General features: G+C 43.0%; 1 protein-coding gene across 1 annotated transcript in view; it reads left to right on the top strand.

The window, feature by feature from the left end:
- The window catches only part of HECW1 (HECT, C2 and WW domain containing E3 ubiquitin protein ligase 1), a 257418-nt gene that overhangs the window by 120514 nt on the left and 117884 nt on the right, over window positions 1-19020 (top strand). The window contains exons 6-8 of the mRNA XM_068972905.1: window positions 8600-8742; window positions 11558-11658; window positions 13501-14823. Of these exons, the coding sequence (XP_068829006.1) occupies window positions 8600-8742; window positions 11558-11658; window positions 13501-14823 (1567 nt within the window). The remainder of the gene's footprint in view (window positions 1-8599; window positions 8743-11557; window positions 11659-13500; window positions 14824-19020) is intronic.

Genomic DNA, 19020 nt, shown 5'->3' with positions numbered 1-19020 from the left:
TGAATATGTCTCTGAAATTTCTCACAACTATTTCTTCCTTTTTGATTATGATATCCTTTCTCACGCTGATGTGAGAGATTGCGTGGTTACATCAAGGCAGTAATGGGTCCCATTTGTTACTCAGCTACAATCAGTCCTTTCTATCTATGGCACCATCTTCCCTTTCTACCCAAGACCAGCCGTTGTCCTGGATGATCAGTTTCCACATGAATGACCTATCAGACAGCCTATTGCCTCCACCTCCTCAGTCTCATTGACCTTATTTCCATCCCAGTCATCCATTCCAGTGCTTATACAAAAGATCATGTGAAAACATCACAAGTCTCCAGGTCTCTCTTTACAGTCTAATATTCTTCCATAACCAACCCCTATTTCTATCACTCTGTGCCTTCATTGCTTTGGGACATTCAGTCACTCAGCCCTTCTCTTCCAGCTATTAATCCTCCCACATGCCATCAATCTTGCAAATCCAGTCTTGGAAACTTGTGGCCTCTTCTTTCCCACATGCCATAGCTCTCACTGACATTTAGCCTGTCCACATATGTGGTGCCTTTTCCTCCTTGCCTGCTAGGATTCCTCCTCATTTCTCAGTTGTCTTACCTGATCTGTCTGCCTTCTGGCCTGACCATTTATGGAATAAGGTAGTAAATTTGAAAAAAGTCCAAAAATTAGAGAATCAGAAGGAGAAGGAGATGCTAGAGGACAGGGCAGGTAGAGTCTGGATATAAAGAGAGAAGGATGCAGTTTTGCCTAACAGGATATGGACCTTCTTTTCCCAGTCTACAGTTGAAGAAGCTAAGGTTCAGTGAGGCCATGCATAAACAAGTCAAGAACTGAGATGTGCAGATGTAGAAAAAAAGCCAAGTCCCCTCACTCCACAAGTTCTTAAAGGGCTCAAAGAAGGAGCCAGTTCAGCAGCCAGACAGAAGACATCATCCTGGCCTCAGGCTCATGGGCACAAGTAGTTTGCTCAGGAATAGACAGGTTTTTACATTTTTAGAGGTGCTCACTGGTTCTTAAAAGAACCTGGCCTGTATGTGTGTGTGTGTTAGTGACTCAGTCGTGTTCAACTCTTTGCGACCCCATGAACTGTAGCCCACTGGGCTTCTCTGTCCATGGAATTCTCTAGGCAAGAATACTGGAGTGGATTGCTATTCCCTTCTCCAGAGGATCTTCAGTGGTTAAAGGGAACAATCAAGAATGACCATTTATGGGGGGAGGGGAAGGCAGTTTTGCTGCATTAGTGTAGGTCAGAAGCAGGATTCTCTAAAAACTCTGCAGCCATTTATTTACAGACATTCTAAACAGTTATATTTAAATTTTTTTAATCAGTTAATACACTAAAAATATAAAGTGACCTGTATAATGTTCTGTAATAACCCATATGGGGAAAGAATCTGAAAAAAGAATGGATATATGTATAACTGATTCACGTTTGCTGGACACTTGAAACTAACACAATGTTGCATCTTAACTATACTCCAATAACAATTTAAAATAAAGACCTAACCTAGCTGACGGTTTATATAGACTCCAGTAAACCATGGCATGGAAGTAAGGGCATGGCGGGGAAGGTCTGATGCCACTGATGAAGGGGTGGATATGTGAAGAGAGGCTGAGAAGGAAGACTTTGTAAAGGGAGGAAAGAACTCAGGATTTGCTGCCAAGTTTCAGAGTATGTCTTGGTAAGCTGACTTCCATGTCCCATGTAGGCTACTAGAGCCAGAAATACTCTTGTTTTTAAAAAAGTGATTATGCTTTTCAGTATAAAAATAATTCATGCTTATCAGAGAAAAAATGGTGGGGGGACAAAATCTTACTCAGTAAAGCAACTGCTATTAAAATTTGTTGTGATTCTTTCCAGTCTTTTTTCTATTCATTTCACTCACATTATTGTGATCATGAGTTATATGTTTCCTGCTTTTGTCACTTAGCATTGGAAAACAAACATTTTCTATCTTGTCATTTAACGTGTTATAATTGTAATTGCATATTTAGTATAATCATATATTATTGTGATTTAGAAAATTATAAACTATTCTATCATCTACATCTACTGCGATACACTTGAGTCTATGGTCAAGCATTAGGAGATCCATTATAGTACACTCCAGAATAGAATTACTGGGCAGAAGATATGGAAGCTTTGGGACATAAGATAGTTGGGCACTGGGATGCTCATGCAGTCAGGCCTGCTTGGAGGAGAATCCAATTCCTGAGTTTCATCCTCAAGCTTAGCATGTCTGTAAGTCCAGTTTTCTCAGTGCCATAAATGATTGATTCTTGGGAATTACATAGATGTTTTTGGTACTTTTTTTAGTTAATTTTTAAAAATTTTATTGGCGTATAGTTGATTTACAATGTTGTGTTAGTTTCAGGTATTCATTCTTTTTTATATTCTTTTCTATATTCTTTTCTCATATTGAGTAGAATTCCCACAGGTCCTTGTTGGTTATCTATCTTTTTTGCAGGGCCATGCTGCATGTGGGATCTTAGTTCCATGACCAGGGATTGAACCTGGAGCCCACAGAAATGAAAATACCAAGTCCTTTCCACTGGACAACCAGGGAATTCCCTGGTTATCTGTCTTATGTATAGTAGTGTGTGTGTGTTCATTCCAAGCTCCTGATACTTCCCTCCCTCCCCCATACATTTCCTATATGGTAACCATAAGTTTGTTTTTGATATCTGTAAGTCTGTTTCAGAATAGACTTATTTTGTAAATAAGTTCATTTGTATCACTTAAAAAAAATTAGATTCCACATATGAGTGATATCATATGAATTATATAGATGTTAACTAAAACTAATTTGTAATGGAAATTAGAAGCACCACATGGTGGGCATGGAAGTCATTATTGCTGTTTGCCAAATATTTTTGTTCTGTATCTCCCAGACACTTGGTAACATCACACCTCCTGTTCTCTGTGGGTGGCTGGGGTGTGTGTCTAGCTGTGATGAAGACTTGGATTTGAAAGTGAGCACTTATTTGCAAGAGAAAGACCCTCCAGAGTTCTCTTTCCTTCTGTTACCATGGCTGGCAATGTTTGAGAGCATGTCCACTCCATCAGCCTAGCTCCCTGAGTGACTAATGAGCAGTTTCCTTTGCCAGCCACAGAGCCAGTGTGAGCAAAGAACAACGCTTTGCTGCTGTAAGTCACTGAGACTTGGAATTTGGTCATTACTGCACTGTGCCTCAGCCCATCCTGACTGATATTAACATTGGCATACCTGATATACTAATATTTAACCTCTGAAATTAAAAATGAACTAAAGTAAAAAAGATTGCTGTTAGGAATTAATCAGAATGGAAGAAAATAATTATATTTCAGCTGTTTCACAACCGTTGATCAAGGATACTGAAATGTGTCATCAAGACCTTCCCACCCCAGATAGTGTGAACTGGGCAATGAAAGCATTTACCTCTTTCTCTTTTTCTACATTTTCCGGCCAAGACATCCATCTTCTGATGATCACAGTCTTCCTTCAATTGTTGCTGCTCTTGTTTTAAAAAGTCCTACGGTATGCTGAATAAAAAATGAATAGTGTAGAATAGAATGAAAAAGATCTGCTTTCTCCCCCTCTCCCGTCCCCAGGAGGCCACATACCCTCAAGGCATTTTCTTTGCAATTCAAAGTACAAATGGGTTCCCACTCTTCACATTTTTACTCACATCTTGCCTTTTTCTACTTAATATGTCACATGTCATTTCATGTCAGAGCATATTTATTTACCTATTGCTTTTTAATGCCAGCAGAGTTCTGCATTTCAAAGATTTATGATCCTTCATTTAGCTGGCTTCCTATTGCTAGATACTTTTTACATTTTTCCAGCCTTTTATGATGGTTAATAATGCTCATTGAACGTCCTTATAAAAAACATAATTTTGAACACACATGCAAATTAATCCAGAAGGAAAAGTCCTAGAAGTATAATTCTGGGTTAAAGGGAATTTGTAATTTAAATGCCAATAAATATTACCACAAATTGCAGAACAATTATACCAAATAAATTTTTGCACTATTAAGAAAGTTATAGGAACCGCAACAGATTTCCCAATGTGGGGATCTAGCAAAGGGACTGAGAACCCCCAAGGACTTTGACTTCGGAGGCCAGTGGGATTTGATTACAGAACTTCCACAGGACTGGGGAAACAGACTCTTGGAGGGCACAAACAAAACCTTGTGTGTGCCAAGACCCAGGGGAAAGGAGCAGTGATCCCACAAGAGATTGACCCGGACTTACCTGTGAGTATCCAGGAGTCTCTAGCAGAGGTGTGGGTCAGTGGTGCCCTGCTACAGGGTCAGGCGCCCTGAGTGCAGCAGTGCGTGAAGGCTACCTTTTGAAGGAGGTTGCCATTATCTTTATTACCTCCACCATAGTTTGGTCTCAGGTCAAACAACAGGGAGGGAACATAGCCCTGCCCATCGACAGAAAATTGGACTAGAGATTTATTGAGCATTTTCCCGTCCATCAGAACAAGACCCAGGTTCCCCCACAGTCAGTTTCTTCATCCAGGAAGCTTCCATAAGCCTCTTATCCTTATCCATCAGAGGGCAGACAGAATGAAAACCACAGTCACAGAAAACTAGTCAAACTGATAACAGGGACCCATGAAACATGCCACGTAGGGCCACCCAAGACAGATGGGTCATGGTGGGGAGTTCTGACAAAATGTGGTCCACAGGAGAAGACAATGGCAGACTACTTCTGTATTCTTGCCTTGAGAACCCAGTGAACAGTATGAAAAGGCAAAAAGATATGACACTGAAAGATGAACTCCTGGCCCAGGTCGGTAGGTGCCCAATATGCTATGGGAGAAGAGTGGAGAAATAACACCAGAAAGAATGAATAGACAGAGCCAAAGCAAAAACAATGCCCAGCTGTGGATGTGACTGCTGATGAAAGTAAAGTCCAATACTGTATAGAACAATATTACATAGGAACCTGGAATGTTAGGTCCATGAATCAAGGTAATTTGGAAGCGGTCAAACAAGAGATGGCAGGAGTGAACACTGACATTTTAGGAATCATGAACTAAAATGGACTGGAATGGGCAAATTTAACTCAAGATGACCATTATATCTACTACTCTGGACAAGAATCCTTTAAGAGAAATGGAGTAACCCTCATAATCAACAAAAGAGTCCAGAATGCAGTACTTGGGTGCAATCTCAAAAATTACAGAATGATCTCTGTTCGTTTCCAAGGCAAACCATTCAAAATCACAGTAATCCAAGTCTCTGCCCCAACCAGTAGTGCTGAAGAAGCTGAATAGTTCTATGAAGACCTACAAGACCTTCTAGAACTAACACCCAAGAAAAGGTGTCCTTTTCATCATAGGGGACTGGAATGCAAAAGTAGGGAGTTAAGAGATACCTGGAGTAACAGGCAAATTTGGCCTTGGAGAACAAAATGAAGCAGGGCAAAGCCTAAGAGTTTTGCCAAGAGAACGTACTTCTCATAGCAAACACCCTCTCCCAACAACACGAGAAGACTCTACATGTGGACCTCACCAGATGGTCAATACCAAAATCAGATTGATTATATTCTTTGCAGCCAAAGATGAAGAAGCTCTATACAGTCAGCAAAATTAAGACCAGGAGCTGACTGTGGCTCAGATCATGAACTCCTTATTGCAAAAGTCAGACTTAAATTGAAGAAAGTAGGGAAAACCACTAGACCATTCAGGTGTTACCTAAATCAAATCCCTTACGATTATACAGTGAAAGTGACAAATAGATTCAAGGAATCAGATCTGATAGACAGAGTGCCTGAAGGACTATGGATGGAGGTTCATGACATGATACAGGAGGCAGTAATCAAGAACATCCCCAAAAAAGGAAATGTAAAAAAAGCAAAATGGTTTTCTGAGAAGGTCTTACAAATAACTGAGAAAAGAAGAGAAGCTGAAGACAAAGGAGAAAAGGAAAGATAAAGCCATCTGAATGCAGAGTTCAAAAGAATCACACAGAGACATAAAAAAGCCTTCCTCAGTGATCAATGCTAAGAAATAAAGGAAAACAATAGAATGGGAAAGACTAGAGATCTCTTCAAGAAAATTAGAGATACCAAGGGAATATTTCATGCAAAGATGGGTACAATAAAGGACAGAGATGGTATGGACCTAACAGAAGCAGAAGATATTAAGAAGAGGTGGCAAGAATACACAGAGGAACTATACGAAAAAGATCTTCATGACCCAGATAACCACAATGGTGTGATCACTCATCTAGAGCCAGACATCCTGGAATGCAAAGTCAAGTGGGCCTTAGGAAGCATCACTACAAACAAAGCTAGTGGAGGTGATGGAATTCCAGCTAAACTACTCCAAATCCTAAAAGATGATGCTATGAAAGTGCTGCACTCAATATGCCAGCACATTTGGAAAACTCAGCAGTGACCACAGGACTGGAAAAGGTCAGTTTTCATTCCAATCCCAAAGAAAGGCAATGCCAAAGAATGTTCAAACTACCACACAATTGCACTAATCTCACACGCTAACAAACTAATGCCCAAAATTCTGCCATCCAGGCTTCAACAGTATATGAACCATGAACTTCCCAATGTTCAAGCTGGATTTAGAAAAGGCAGAGGAACCTTTTGTCAGAGATAAAATTGCCAACATCTGTTGGATTATTGAAAAAGCAAGAGAGTTCTAGAAAAATATCTACTTCTGCTTTATTGACTACGCCTAAGCCTTTGACTGTGTGGATCACAACAGACTGTGGAAAATTCTTAAAGAGATGAGAATACCAGACCACCTTACCTGCCTCCTGAGAAATCCGTGTATAGGTCAAGAAGCAACAGTTAGAACTGATCATGGAACAACAGACTGGTTTCAAATAGGAACAGGAGTACGTCAAGGCTGTATATTGTCACCCTGCTTATTTAACTTATATGCAGAGTACATCATGCAAAATGCTGAGCTGGATGAAGCACAAGCTGAAATCAAGATTGCCAGGAGAAATATCAATAACCTCAGATATGTAGATGATACCACCCTACAGCAGAAAGTGAAGAAGAACTAAAGAGCCTCTTGATGAAAGTGAAAGAGGTAAGTGAAAAAGTTGACTTAAAACTCAACATTCAGAAAACTAAGATCATGGCATCCAGTTCAATCACTTCATGGCAGATACATGGGGAAACAACGGGAACAGTGGTAGACTTTATTTTGGGGGGCTCCAAAATCACTGCAGATGGTGACTGCAGTCATGAAATTAAAAGATGCCTGCTCCTTGGAAGAAAAGCTATAACCAGCCTAAACAATGTATTAAAAAAGCAGAGACATTACTTTTCCAATAAAGGTCTGTCTAGATTGGAGAAGGAAATGGCAACCCACTCCAGTGTTCTTGCCTGGAGAATCCCAGGGACAGAGGAGCCTGTTGGGCTGCCGTATGTGGGGTCGCACAGAGTTGGACATGACTGACACAACTTAGCAGCAGCAGCAGTCGACGCTATGGTTTTTCCAGTAGTCATGTATGGATGTGAAAGTTGGACCATAAAGAAAGCTGAGCACTGAACTGTGCTTGATAGAGTATCAAAATTGATAATTTTGAACTGTGGTGTTGGAGATGACTCACGAGAGTCCCTTGGACTGCAAGAAGATCCATCCAGTACATCCTAAATGAAATCAATCTTGAATATTCATTGGAAGGACTGATGCTAAAGCTAAAACTCCAACACTTTGACCACCTGATGTGAAGAACTAACTCATTGGGAAAGACCCTGATGCTGGGAAAGATTGAAGGCAGGAGGAGAAGGGGACAACAGAGGATGAGATGGTTGGCTGGCATCAGCAACTTGATGGACATGAGTTCAAGCAAGCTTCAGGAGTTGGTGATGGACAGGGAAGCCTGGCGTGCTGAAATCCATGGTGTCGCAAAGAGTTAGACACAACTGAGCAACTGAACTAAACTGAAATATTACCAATTCCCTTACCAAGGGTCAAATCAATGTGCATTTCCATCAATACAGAGTGAGAGTTCTTATCTCTTCCCACTGACCAGAAGGCACTGTATGATCAAGCTTTAAAAAATCTCTGCCATTATAATCATGAAAAAAAAAATGTTGCGGTGTTGATTCCAAGTGCATTTCCCTAATTGTGAGTTTTGCTTGTTCTTTCTGAAGCTATGTTGATAACGTCAGTCAAGTATGGTGAGGCCTGGGTAGCATTCTTTCCCTTTATGATTAATTTTATTATCTAAATGTCAGAGAATAACCTTATTTTTAGGGAATTCCAATGTGGTCCAGTGATTAGGACTCAGAGATTCCATGGCCCTGGGCATAGGTTTGATTCCTGGTCAGAGAACTAATATCCCACAATCCAAATGGCCAAAAAAGAAAAAAAAAAGAACCTTATTCTTAAGCGCTGAGGAGGTATCTCTCATTGTGGCCATTATTTACTTCTGGAATAAACAGAGTTCACAGCATTTCTAAAACCTTGAGATAGGTGGATATACTTAGGTTGGCAAGTAGAGAGAGAGAGAAAGATTGCTGTTGGGATGTTTGACAATGACATCATTCAAATCAGATGGACTGGGGATTGGCCACCCCTCACACCTCACAGTTAATTGATGTCATGTGTTTTTTCATTGCAGCAATTCAGCTTTGTGTCCTTGCCCACGGATGTGCTGGAAATTGAGGTGAAGGACAAGTTTGCCAAGAGCCGCCCCATCATCAAGCGCTTTTTGGGAAAGCTGTCAATGCCTGTTCAAAGACTCCTGGAAAGACATGCCATAGGGTAAACCTTGACCAAGAGCTCTGTATCACTAGGCATCAACCAGCAGGCCAGGCCCAAGAAAGGCAACAATACAGCCTCATAGAGACTCAAACTGAAATACTGGTGCTGTATTTCCTTGGCTTCTCCCATTACTATGTTGTTCAAGCTATGATATTTTATTAAACAGACCCTTCTTTTTCCCCTTGTTTGTTTACCTCTGGTTACTTATGCACAACAGTAAAAATTCCTAAGATGCTAGTGAAAGAAGGCCTTACTGCAGCATTTTCTTCTGTACAGATAGAAATTAAAATTTGTTTTACCATGAAGGATATCATTTCATTCACATGCCTGTCTTGTGTGTAGGATTTAATCATTTGTGACATTTCCGTAAAAAGATGAAATACTGGGTTACTAGACTAGAGTGCCTTAAAAAACCCTAGTATTTATAGAAAATGCTAGATAAAATGTGTAAAATTTTAAAAGCGTGAATCCTTATGGAACAACCACAATTATGCTGCTCACATAGTTTAGTTGTATATGACCTGCATTTTGTATCTTCTATATTCATGTCCATTCAATGTTCCTGGGACTTTCCTGGTGATCCAGTGGTTTAGATTCCACACTCCCAATGCAGGGGGGCCCAGGTTTAATCCCTGATCAGGGAACTAAGATCCTGCATGCCATGCAATGCGGTCAAAAACTAAAATAAATAAATAATATTCAGGGTTCTCATTAACCTCCGACCAGATAAAAATCCTTGTACTTAATATGCATTTCTATAGGTAATAGCAACTATATTTGAAAACATGTAAAGCTGTATGTGGTTCTCTGGGCATGAGTATGCCTCAGTGTAATACCTAGAATGATACAAGGACATGTAATCAGAACCTTATAGCAGAGAGTTGACATTTACGAGGCTAAGTTGTGTGTCAAACAAGATTTTTGCATTTTCCACTAAAACAAGAATATACATAAAGAACATAAACTTGTCCATGGCACACAGGGACTAAATGATTGCAAACTCTTCATTTTTAAAATAGCAAACTGTATGCCTTTTAAAATAAAGGCTGCTCGGAAGGTGCCCTCGATTCCTTTGCCTGTAACATCCCAGCCCTCAGCCATCTGCCTTTTACTGTCCCTCTCCTCAAGCCCTCTACTCTCACCTGCCTCAACTTCATATTGGAAATATTACCACTGCCTGGAACTCTTTGTGTAGTTAAGAACTCTTTACCAGTCTCATGCCCCTAGTTGGGTATAAGCTATTTAAAGGCAGGTATGCATTACATGCTATGTATCACCTGCAGCACTTTTTACATTGCAGGGGCTCACAAAATATTTGTTGATAAAGTGGTCTCACTATCTGATATTGTTTTTAGGCCTCCTCTGATTCCAACTAGGTTTGGAGTTCAGGATCTCTTTCTTATGGTCATTGTAAACCTACCTCATAATATCGACCAAAGCCCTTGTCAGTATTTTAGCTCATTCTAATTTTCCTGCATGTAATGCTTTATTTAATGGACTTCCTAGGAACTCCAAACATGAAACCAGCACTTACCAAAGAGAAATGCTAAGTCAGTGGACCCCTGGGATGCATGTTGTTTCACAGTGCTGGTGTTTTCTAGGAAGAAACATTGAAACACTATTAGCCAGTGATTTACCTTTTTATTTGAATGTCACAAATGAATAAATGGGATGAATACATAATTATCTAAGTAACAACTGGTTTTGGAATATGTCTTTGTTATTATTGCGTAGAGTGGCTTTGTTCATTTCTGAATAAATATCCCAGAGTAGTCACTCTTCCTATTTAGGCCAAGGGAGGGTACCTTGTATTCTGCTGAATCCGCATTGTTGATGAAACTATAAGAGCAAACTATCAGATTGATTTCTCTCTGGATAATTGTCTTCCTAGTAATTAAAAATTGCCTTGGGTGAGCAGAGGGAATGGTGACAGGGTCTAGGGTGGAGTTTCAGAGTCTCTCTCTGGGACCCTAGAGTTGGTGTAATTGGAAGTCACAGGCCAGTGGACCCAGCCCACAAGTCTTGTTTTGCTCTGCTCTACAGCAGGTCTCTTTCTGAAGCATTCCACAGGGTCTCTGGGAATCAGGATTACATCCTTCCATAGATAGATAGATAGTGATAAGTAGCTAGCTAGCTAAATTATTATAAGACAAGCATCTACTGCTGGCCCTGTCCATAATTAAGGGCTTATTTGGAAAATGTCAGCCTGCACAGGAAAAGCAAGGAAAGGATATCCATGTCTTTTTCTTCTTCTTTCTTTCTCTAAAACACAAATTGGCAAAGTTTCTGTAAGGGGCCAGATAGTAAATATTTCAGGCTGTGTCAGCCATATGGTTTCTGTCCCAACTATTCAGCTCTGCAACTGTAGCATGAAAGCAGCCCAGACAAGAAGTAAACTAACAAGCATGACTGCATTCCAATAAAACTTTTATTTGTGGAAACGAATTTGAATTTCATATCATTGTTACATGTCACAAAATGCTACTCTTCTACTGCTCTTTTTCTAACCATTTAAAAATGTAAAAAGCCCATAGCATTATGAAAACAAGTGATGGGCCAGATTTGGCCCATGGGCTGTAGTTTACTGATCCCTGCCTTAGATTATTCGATAAGGACTTTATTCAAGTTTTCACTGCTATTGAGCAAAGGTACTTTCCCATCTCTTCCTTAGGACCATCTTGTGTGGTCCTGAGCAGACGTCACCTTCTAATATCAGGGCCTCCCTGGGCTTGGGTGCCTCACCTGCTGGCATAGTGTGTGGTCTTTAGGAGAACAGGTATTTACCAGATCTGTGATGGTGCTTATTCCCTTCTAGGGACAGGGTAGTCAGCTACACCCTTGGCCGTAGGCTTCCAACAGATCATGTGAGTGGACAGCTGCAGTTCCGGTTTGAGATCACTTCCTCCATCCACCCAGGTATTTCGGCATGCATTTCATGTGTTGTCCTAGCCTAGTGTCATAGAGCAGTTCCTTTCTCCAAACTATAATATAATAACCATGGTTCTCTCCAGACATGTCCTAGGTTTTGTGGTTCTCTACCTGTCTTCTCCATTTGAGGCCCAGAAGCCAGTGATCTGTTCCGCAAGCCAGGTTGCTATCCTCCTTTTTATTTTTATTTTTTGGTGGTGCCACATGACTCATGGGATCTTAGTTCCCTGACCAGGGACTGAACCCTGGCCCCTGCAGTGGAAGCACAGAGCCCTAACCACAGAACTGGCAGGGAAGTCGCTGTTGTCCCCTTGATTGATAGGCTCGTCTTCGTTCCAGTGACCTAAAGGTAGAGGGTTAGACAGTGGAGTGGGGATTGACAAAGAGGTCAACACGGGTATGGAGCCATGTCTACCTTAACATTTTACTCCCAATACCCTGGTGGCTCAGAGAGTAAAGAATCTGCCTGCAATGTGAGAGACCCAGGTTCAATCCCTGAGTCAGGAAGATCCCTTGGAGAAGGGAATGGCTACCCACTCCAGTATTCTTGCCTGGAGAATTCCATGGATAGAGGAGCCTGGTGGGCTAAACAGTCCATGGGGTCCCAAAGAGTCAGGCATGACTGAGCGACTAACACAACCCACACCCACACAGGACTTAATCAATAGATGTTAAATCACTGCATACATGAATGAATGAACGCATGTGATACATGTCATATTGTCAAACTGTGATTATTCAGTGGATTTTTACAATCTCACAGGAAAAAAGAATGTTGTAAATTGGACAGAAAACTTTTGAATCATCCTGTGTTCAGTTTTTCAAGCCAAAATGTATTTCCAAATAAGATTGACGAGATGCCTCATAATCCCACTCTGACTCTTCTCTGGCAGCCCCCTCACAGGTAGAGATCATGCCGAGAGTTGTGAGTTGTCACAACTTTATTGGCAAAACATTTATGAGTTGCCAGTAAAGCTGATAAGGCTTTTGAGAATCGGGGTCTGGAGTTTATCACTGCCCCCTCGTCAAACAAACGCTGCGCATTTCTGTGCCCAGTCTACAAAGCAGATTGTAAGGAAACACTTGCCTGTTTCATCCTTTCACATCCAGCCTTTCCTACATCCTGAAAATAAAATTGATTCTTCCTTCAGTGTAGCAGTAAGAATAGCTTTACGGTGCACCAGAGAGATTGCTTTTCTTCAATGAGTGGATAGCACAAGGGCTTAAATTGGGAATCCACATCTGGCAGGGATCCAGTAGAGCAACTGGGGGAAGGCAGAGGTGAGCCATGGTTGCTGCTCCGTGAATGGGCACTTGACATGGAGACCTGGCTTACTTTCCCACTTCAATATTCTCCAGATATTGGAGGCTTCTGGCCTGAGCCACTGAATGACTGTGGTTGCCCCCTTTCCTTCTCTGTGGTCACCTGAGAACCCCATTCTGCCACACTGGGGGACTCAGCCATAGGAAACTCTCTGAACTAGTATAATTAGCCCTGCCTGAAGCCAATAAGGAACTGTAAACTCTCATCTCTGAGGTCTTCCAAATAGCAGACATTATTGAGCACCTACTTTGTGCCCAGAACAGGGGTAGCACTAGGATTTGGGCATTTTTAACCAAAAAATGAAGTCCCGTGCAACAAAATTCTCAAATACATCGTGATTGCATAAGGAGAACCATTTCTTACAGAATGGGTTTTAGCAGAGCTTTGGTCCATGGGAAATGCTCATCAACCCCTCCATGCAATATCCTAGGGCAGAAATCCCTAAGATGCTCACACATCCTCAGGAGTAGACTAACACTGCAGTGACATTTTCTTCTTGTCCACAGATGATGAGGAGATCTCCCTGAGTACCGAGCCTGAGTCTGCGGAAATTCAGGACAGCCCCATGAATAACCTGGTGGCAAGCAGCTGTGGGGAGCCCCCGTGTGATGCACCAGAGCCCTCAGGGACCCCAAAGCCTGAGCAGCCGAGCCAGGGCAGCACTGTGGGCCCTCCAGGGATCGAGGGCCTGGAGCTTACCAGCCTGGTTGAGGCAGCGGCAGGTACCACCGAGGCAGGAGATGATGATGGCACAGTCTCTGTGGGGCCTGAGGGGGCTGGGGAGCTGCTGGCCCCTGGGCCAGAGGACACAGAGCCCGCACTAAGTGCAGAAGAACTGGCCGAGCGGCTGGACCTGGGAGGGGAGGTGGCCCTACCGGGGCTGCTGGAGGACGGTCAAGCCCCGAGCAGCCCTGGGGAGCCGGTGGCTGAGGAAGGGTCCGCAGAGAGCCGGGCTGGGGGGCAGGAGGAGGAGAAGGAGCAGGTGGAGGAGGAAGAGGGGGACGTGTCTGCCCTGGGGCAGGGGGAGGACAGGCTGCACCTGCGGGCCTCGGTGAAGAGGAAAACCAGGCCGTGCTCCCTGCCTGTGTCCGAGCTGGAGACGGTGATCGCGTCCGCCTGCGGTGAGCCTGAGACGCCGCGGACCCACTACATCCGCATCCACACGCTGCTGCACAGCCTGCCCTCGGCGCAGGGCGGCAGCGCGGACGACGACGACGGTGCCGAGGAGGAGGCCACCCTCAAGGATGCCTCGGAGAAGGATGCGCTCAGCGAGGTGGACACGGTTGCCGCGGAGCCTCCTCCCCTGGAAGAGGATGGAGAGGCCCCCGAGGGGGCCACTCCAGGCACGGCTTCCCTCGGCCACTCGGGCTTGGCCAACGGCTCAGCCCCGGATGGCGACGCGCTCCCCAGCACGGGAAGCGAGAGCGACTCCAGCCCGCGGCAGGGTGGGGACCACAGCTGCTGCGACGCGTCCTGCTGCAGCCCCTCCTGCTACAGCTCCTCGTGCTACAGCAGCTCCTGCTACAGCGCCTCCTGCTACAGCCCCTCCTGCTACAACGGCAGTAGGTTCGCCAGCCACACCCGCTTCTCCTCTGTGGACAGTGCCAAGATCTCCGAGAGCACGGTCTTCTCCTCGCAGGACGACGAGGAGGAGGAGAACAGCGCCTTCGAGTCAGTGCCCGACTCAGTGCAGAGCCCAGAGCTGGACCCGGAGTCGGCGAACGGCGCAGGGCCATGGCAAGATGAGCTGGCCGCCCCCGATGGGAGCATGGCCAGAACCGTGGAAGGTCTGGAGTCTCCCGTGGCAGGGCCGAGCAGTCGGAGAGAAGGTTAGACCTCACACCCCATCAGAGTGAGAATAGGACCACCACGAGGGGGACGCAGGTCTCACCAACAAGGTTTAAAACCAAGAGGGAGAGGATCAGTCCCAAATAAGGTTGCCGCGGTGGCCACGTGTGCCTGTCCTGTACTTACCTGTGTGCATGTGTATATGTGTATGTCAGTATTCCAGACTGTGGGTAGCTGACACCCCACCACCGCTCAGATACACCCCAGGAATGACAACTAGTTGGATGTGAGCGTGTACTTGTATGTGTGCGTCTCTGTTTTAACTAACCACTGATTACAGGGTACATATTACCCTCCAGTCTTGACAGCAGCAAGAGCATCAAAGCTAGTATCAAATGATATGAGCAGAAAATGATCAACATTAAGTGGGTAATACGTCAATATCTGCTGACTCCCCACAACTTACGAAGATTAGCAATAAATGTTAATATAAGTGGAAGAACATTGATATTACCTGTTTTAGAATTTAACCTGTGTACATATGAATATGTATAGCCTACATATATGTGTCATGATTTCTGTCTCCTTGATTCTGTTATTGTTGTTGGTTTTGTTTTGTGTTGTTTTGTGGGATTGGGGAGCTATTTTGGCTAATGCAAAGGAAGGATACCATGAATGTGTAAATCACTTTGTCTCGAATAAGATTCTAATCCAACAGGTGCCCTTTTTAGTTTAAAAATGTATTCTGTGTCCTAGCCAAAGATCTTTCTTCTTAGTCATGCCTGTGGAAGCATATATAAAGTTAACTTGCATTTCCTAATCCAGAATTGGGAACCACCTGCCAGTCAAGTGACAGTGACATTGAGGGAAATAACTTAAAAGTCACATGATAATATGAAAAAATTCAGCCGTTTTAAAAGCAAAAAATATAGATTCTGCTATTTTGCTGCTCTAATTTGTTTAAATTAGCCTCCAAACAACATGCAGTGGTATTGTCTCTAGATTGTAAGCTCATCAAGGGCCAGAATTCATATCTTCTTTATGTCTGCTAAGCAAATGCCTGGCACCTGCAATTTTTATAGGAACGTACGTGATTGTAAAAGAAATAATTTTAAGTACTTAAAAGTACTTAATTCTACATTTTGGAGAAAGAAAGGGTGAGGGAAAGTGACACATAGGGTAAGGAGAAGCCCAAGGAAACTGGTAACAAAGAAACACAGGAAGAAAACCAGAGTGCTATACAATAAACCGTAGTGACATACTGTACAATATGGAAAAGCACCCATGAGTATGAGAATGGAGTGACAATCCCTTTCTTTAATAGGGGTGCTTTGAGTCTCTTCTTTGTTCTAGGTCGGATGCTATATGTGGAAGGTACTCAATAATTACAATAGAATTAAAAATAAGTATATCATAAGGCAATTTGGGGATATACCCATATGAGGGCACAACTGGAAGGTACCAGAGATGTTTCACACCAAAGTTGGGAAAACTTTTTCCATAAAGGTCCATATGCTACACATTTTAAGCTTTGTAGGTCAAGAGGCAAAACCAAAGCAACTCTTCTCATCAAAGGGGTGTTTTTTAAGAAAGAAAAAACATTTTTACCTTTAGAAGTATAATAACCATTTTTACCCCAGAGCCACATAGCTACAGGCTGATTTATAGTCTGTCAATCTGTTGTAGCCAATGGGTATATTTGGACCCATGTCTCCAATGATAGGATACAGTCCACACATGGGTAATGGAAACTTGACTCAGTATACATTGATATTTTAAGAAAGATATTGCCCATGACTTTGAGGGTCTAACAGTCCAGCAGTGGGAAACCCATCCCCTTTACCAAAAGGATGAAAAAGTTTTTTGGGGCCAGAGTGGAAGTCTATGTTTCTAAAGAAATTTCTAGATTCCTGAAATTTTTTGCAGATTGTAAACCCCCAAAAAGTTAAGAACATATGCTTCACTATAGTGATTACTAGGGGCAAAACGAGGATTCCTGGGAAGGACTGTTGATTTCCTGAAGGCTGTACCTATGCTGGCACGTGACTTCTACAGCCAGTTCTTCTCTCCCTTGGTAGGGAGTCCCCGGGCTAATGGAGTCCAAGTGGCGGATGTGTCCCCCGCTCAGCACCACGCTTCCAAGAGCGCCCGCTCAAAAGAAACACGAATGCCTGATTATATGCACATGTGCCCTCTTCTCCCCTCACTGTGACTTTGCAGATTGCAAATTCTTTCCTGAGGTTAGCCGAGAAAGGTGTACTGTATTCACAGGCACGCAGGTGCGTCTGCAGCAGTTTGTAGAGGATGTCTTCTTCATCTACTTTGTGTTTCTTTTCCCTCCACATGTGCCTCTTTTTTTAACCTCAACATAAAATGGTTTTTAAAAACCTTCAGATCAAATGGAAAAAAAAAAAAACTAACATAATGCAATTATGGGCAGCTTCTCAGGTGGTGCAGGGTAAAGAATCTGCCTGCCAAGCAGGAGAGGTGGGTTCGATCCCTGGGTTGGGAACATCCCCTGGAGAAGGAAATGGCAATCCACTCCAGTATTCTTGCCTGGAAAATCCCATGGACTACAGCAGGCTACAGTCGATGGTGTCACAAAGAGTCGGACAGGACTGAGCGACTAAACAACAACAACAGTGTGATTATGAGCTCAACCCTGGCATCAGGCTCCCCTGGGTTTATCTTCAGTCTCCCCACTTCCCAGCCATGACACCTTAGCCAAGTTACCTAACTGCTCCAAACCTCACGTGTAAACTGGGTGCAAAGTGAACATACCCTAAAGGGTTTGGAAGAATTAACTGAGATGATTCCTATGACGTGCTCAGCCTCTGAGTGAAGGTTCTTCCAGGTAGATGAGCAGTAACGCTCCCTTTTAAATTGGAATACATTTCCTTCTCAGAAGTTCTAGCAGGTCTGACCCTTGCTTTGTGTTTGAGGTGAGGGGGATGGTGCGGAGCTGCAGCCTCGTGCAGAACAGAAGTGGCTTGCTTCCTCTTGCTTGCATTCCGTTGGCTGAGATGCATCAGTCACATCATTGCATTTGCTTGGGGTTCACGGGAAGGTGGGGTCAGCTCCATTAACCCGGCGAGCGACACTATTATGTTTCCACTAGCTTGGAGGAGTAATTAACCTGATTGGTTGAATTAATTACAACAAGGTAAGTCTCTCTCTATTTTTTTTTTAACAAACTAAATTTAAAACACAGCAGCTGGTGACATAACAACTGTACCATTGTTTTTCTCTCTTTTTTTTTTTTTTCAGTTTCTGACATTAAGCACATATAAATATGAACATGAGAGTTATATCCACTAAAGACAAAGCCAGGCTTTGGAACAGGAGTCAGTTTGCAAGGAGCTATATGCTGGCATGAGGGAGGGGCACCTTCCTTGACTTTCCTTAGTCTCTGAGGACCCCAGGGGTGTGAATCACACACCAGAATTTGCACAAGAAATGATGTTATATATTTAATATTTAAAAGGACCCTTTGTTCCCAAATACATTCCTGTTCTTGTTTTCCAGTTAGCTCAAGGAGTTAAATGGCTAAATTCACTTAATTTCCTTTCTAATTAACTTCTGCTTATGTTTTTAAGTCAGTTCTGTAGATCTAGAGCAAAAAGAAATAATCATCCTTTCCATGTATGGAAACTCTGAGAAATATTTTTGAAATTTGAGCTCCCATAAAGATCTTAGACACTGGTTTCCACAGTCCGTCTCTTTTGGGCCACGGAATAATGGAACACTTGGTATTTGCATCAGCCATGGAAGGGCAAAAGAAGGAGAAGCCTGACCTTTGTCCTTTGGCCAATAGGGGCTATTGTGAGAAATCCAGGATGGAGTGCAATGGGGGTTACCAGTCTGAGGGCTGGCTCATGGCCTGAACTTTTCTAGCTCCTCACAGATCAAGAGCAATTGACTCTGATTGTGTGACCCAAACTGCTGGTACAGGAGGCCCCTCTACATGCAGTGTTACCAAGACCTGAAGTTCAATCATTAAATAAAAACTCCATTTTAAAACACTATTCAGTTCATCATAGGTCTGCCTGACAGTAATATTAGCTGTGTCTATCATAATTGGACCATGCATTCTGTGGATATGTTTATTTCTAAAATTTCTCCATGTCTGTCTTTCTGCTTCCTTCTATCCCACTTCCATGTTTCAAGTTCTCCTGTCTCAGTCTTCCTACCTCTTACCTACTTCCTTCGTCTCTTGTCTTTTCTCTTTCCAGAACACC

The sequence above is a fragment of the Capricornis sumatraensis genome, chromosome 5 (genome assembly GCF_032405125.1).
Source record: "Capricornis sumatraensis isolate serow.1 chromosome 5, serow.2, whole genome shotgun sequence".
NCBI lineage: Eukaryota > Metazoa > Chordata > Mammalia > Artiodactyla > Bovidae > Capricornis > Capricornis sumatraensis.
Note: the sequence above shows the minus strand (reverse complement) of the source record. Positions and strands in the feature narration are given on the sequence as shown.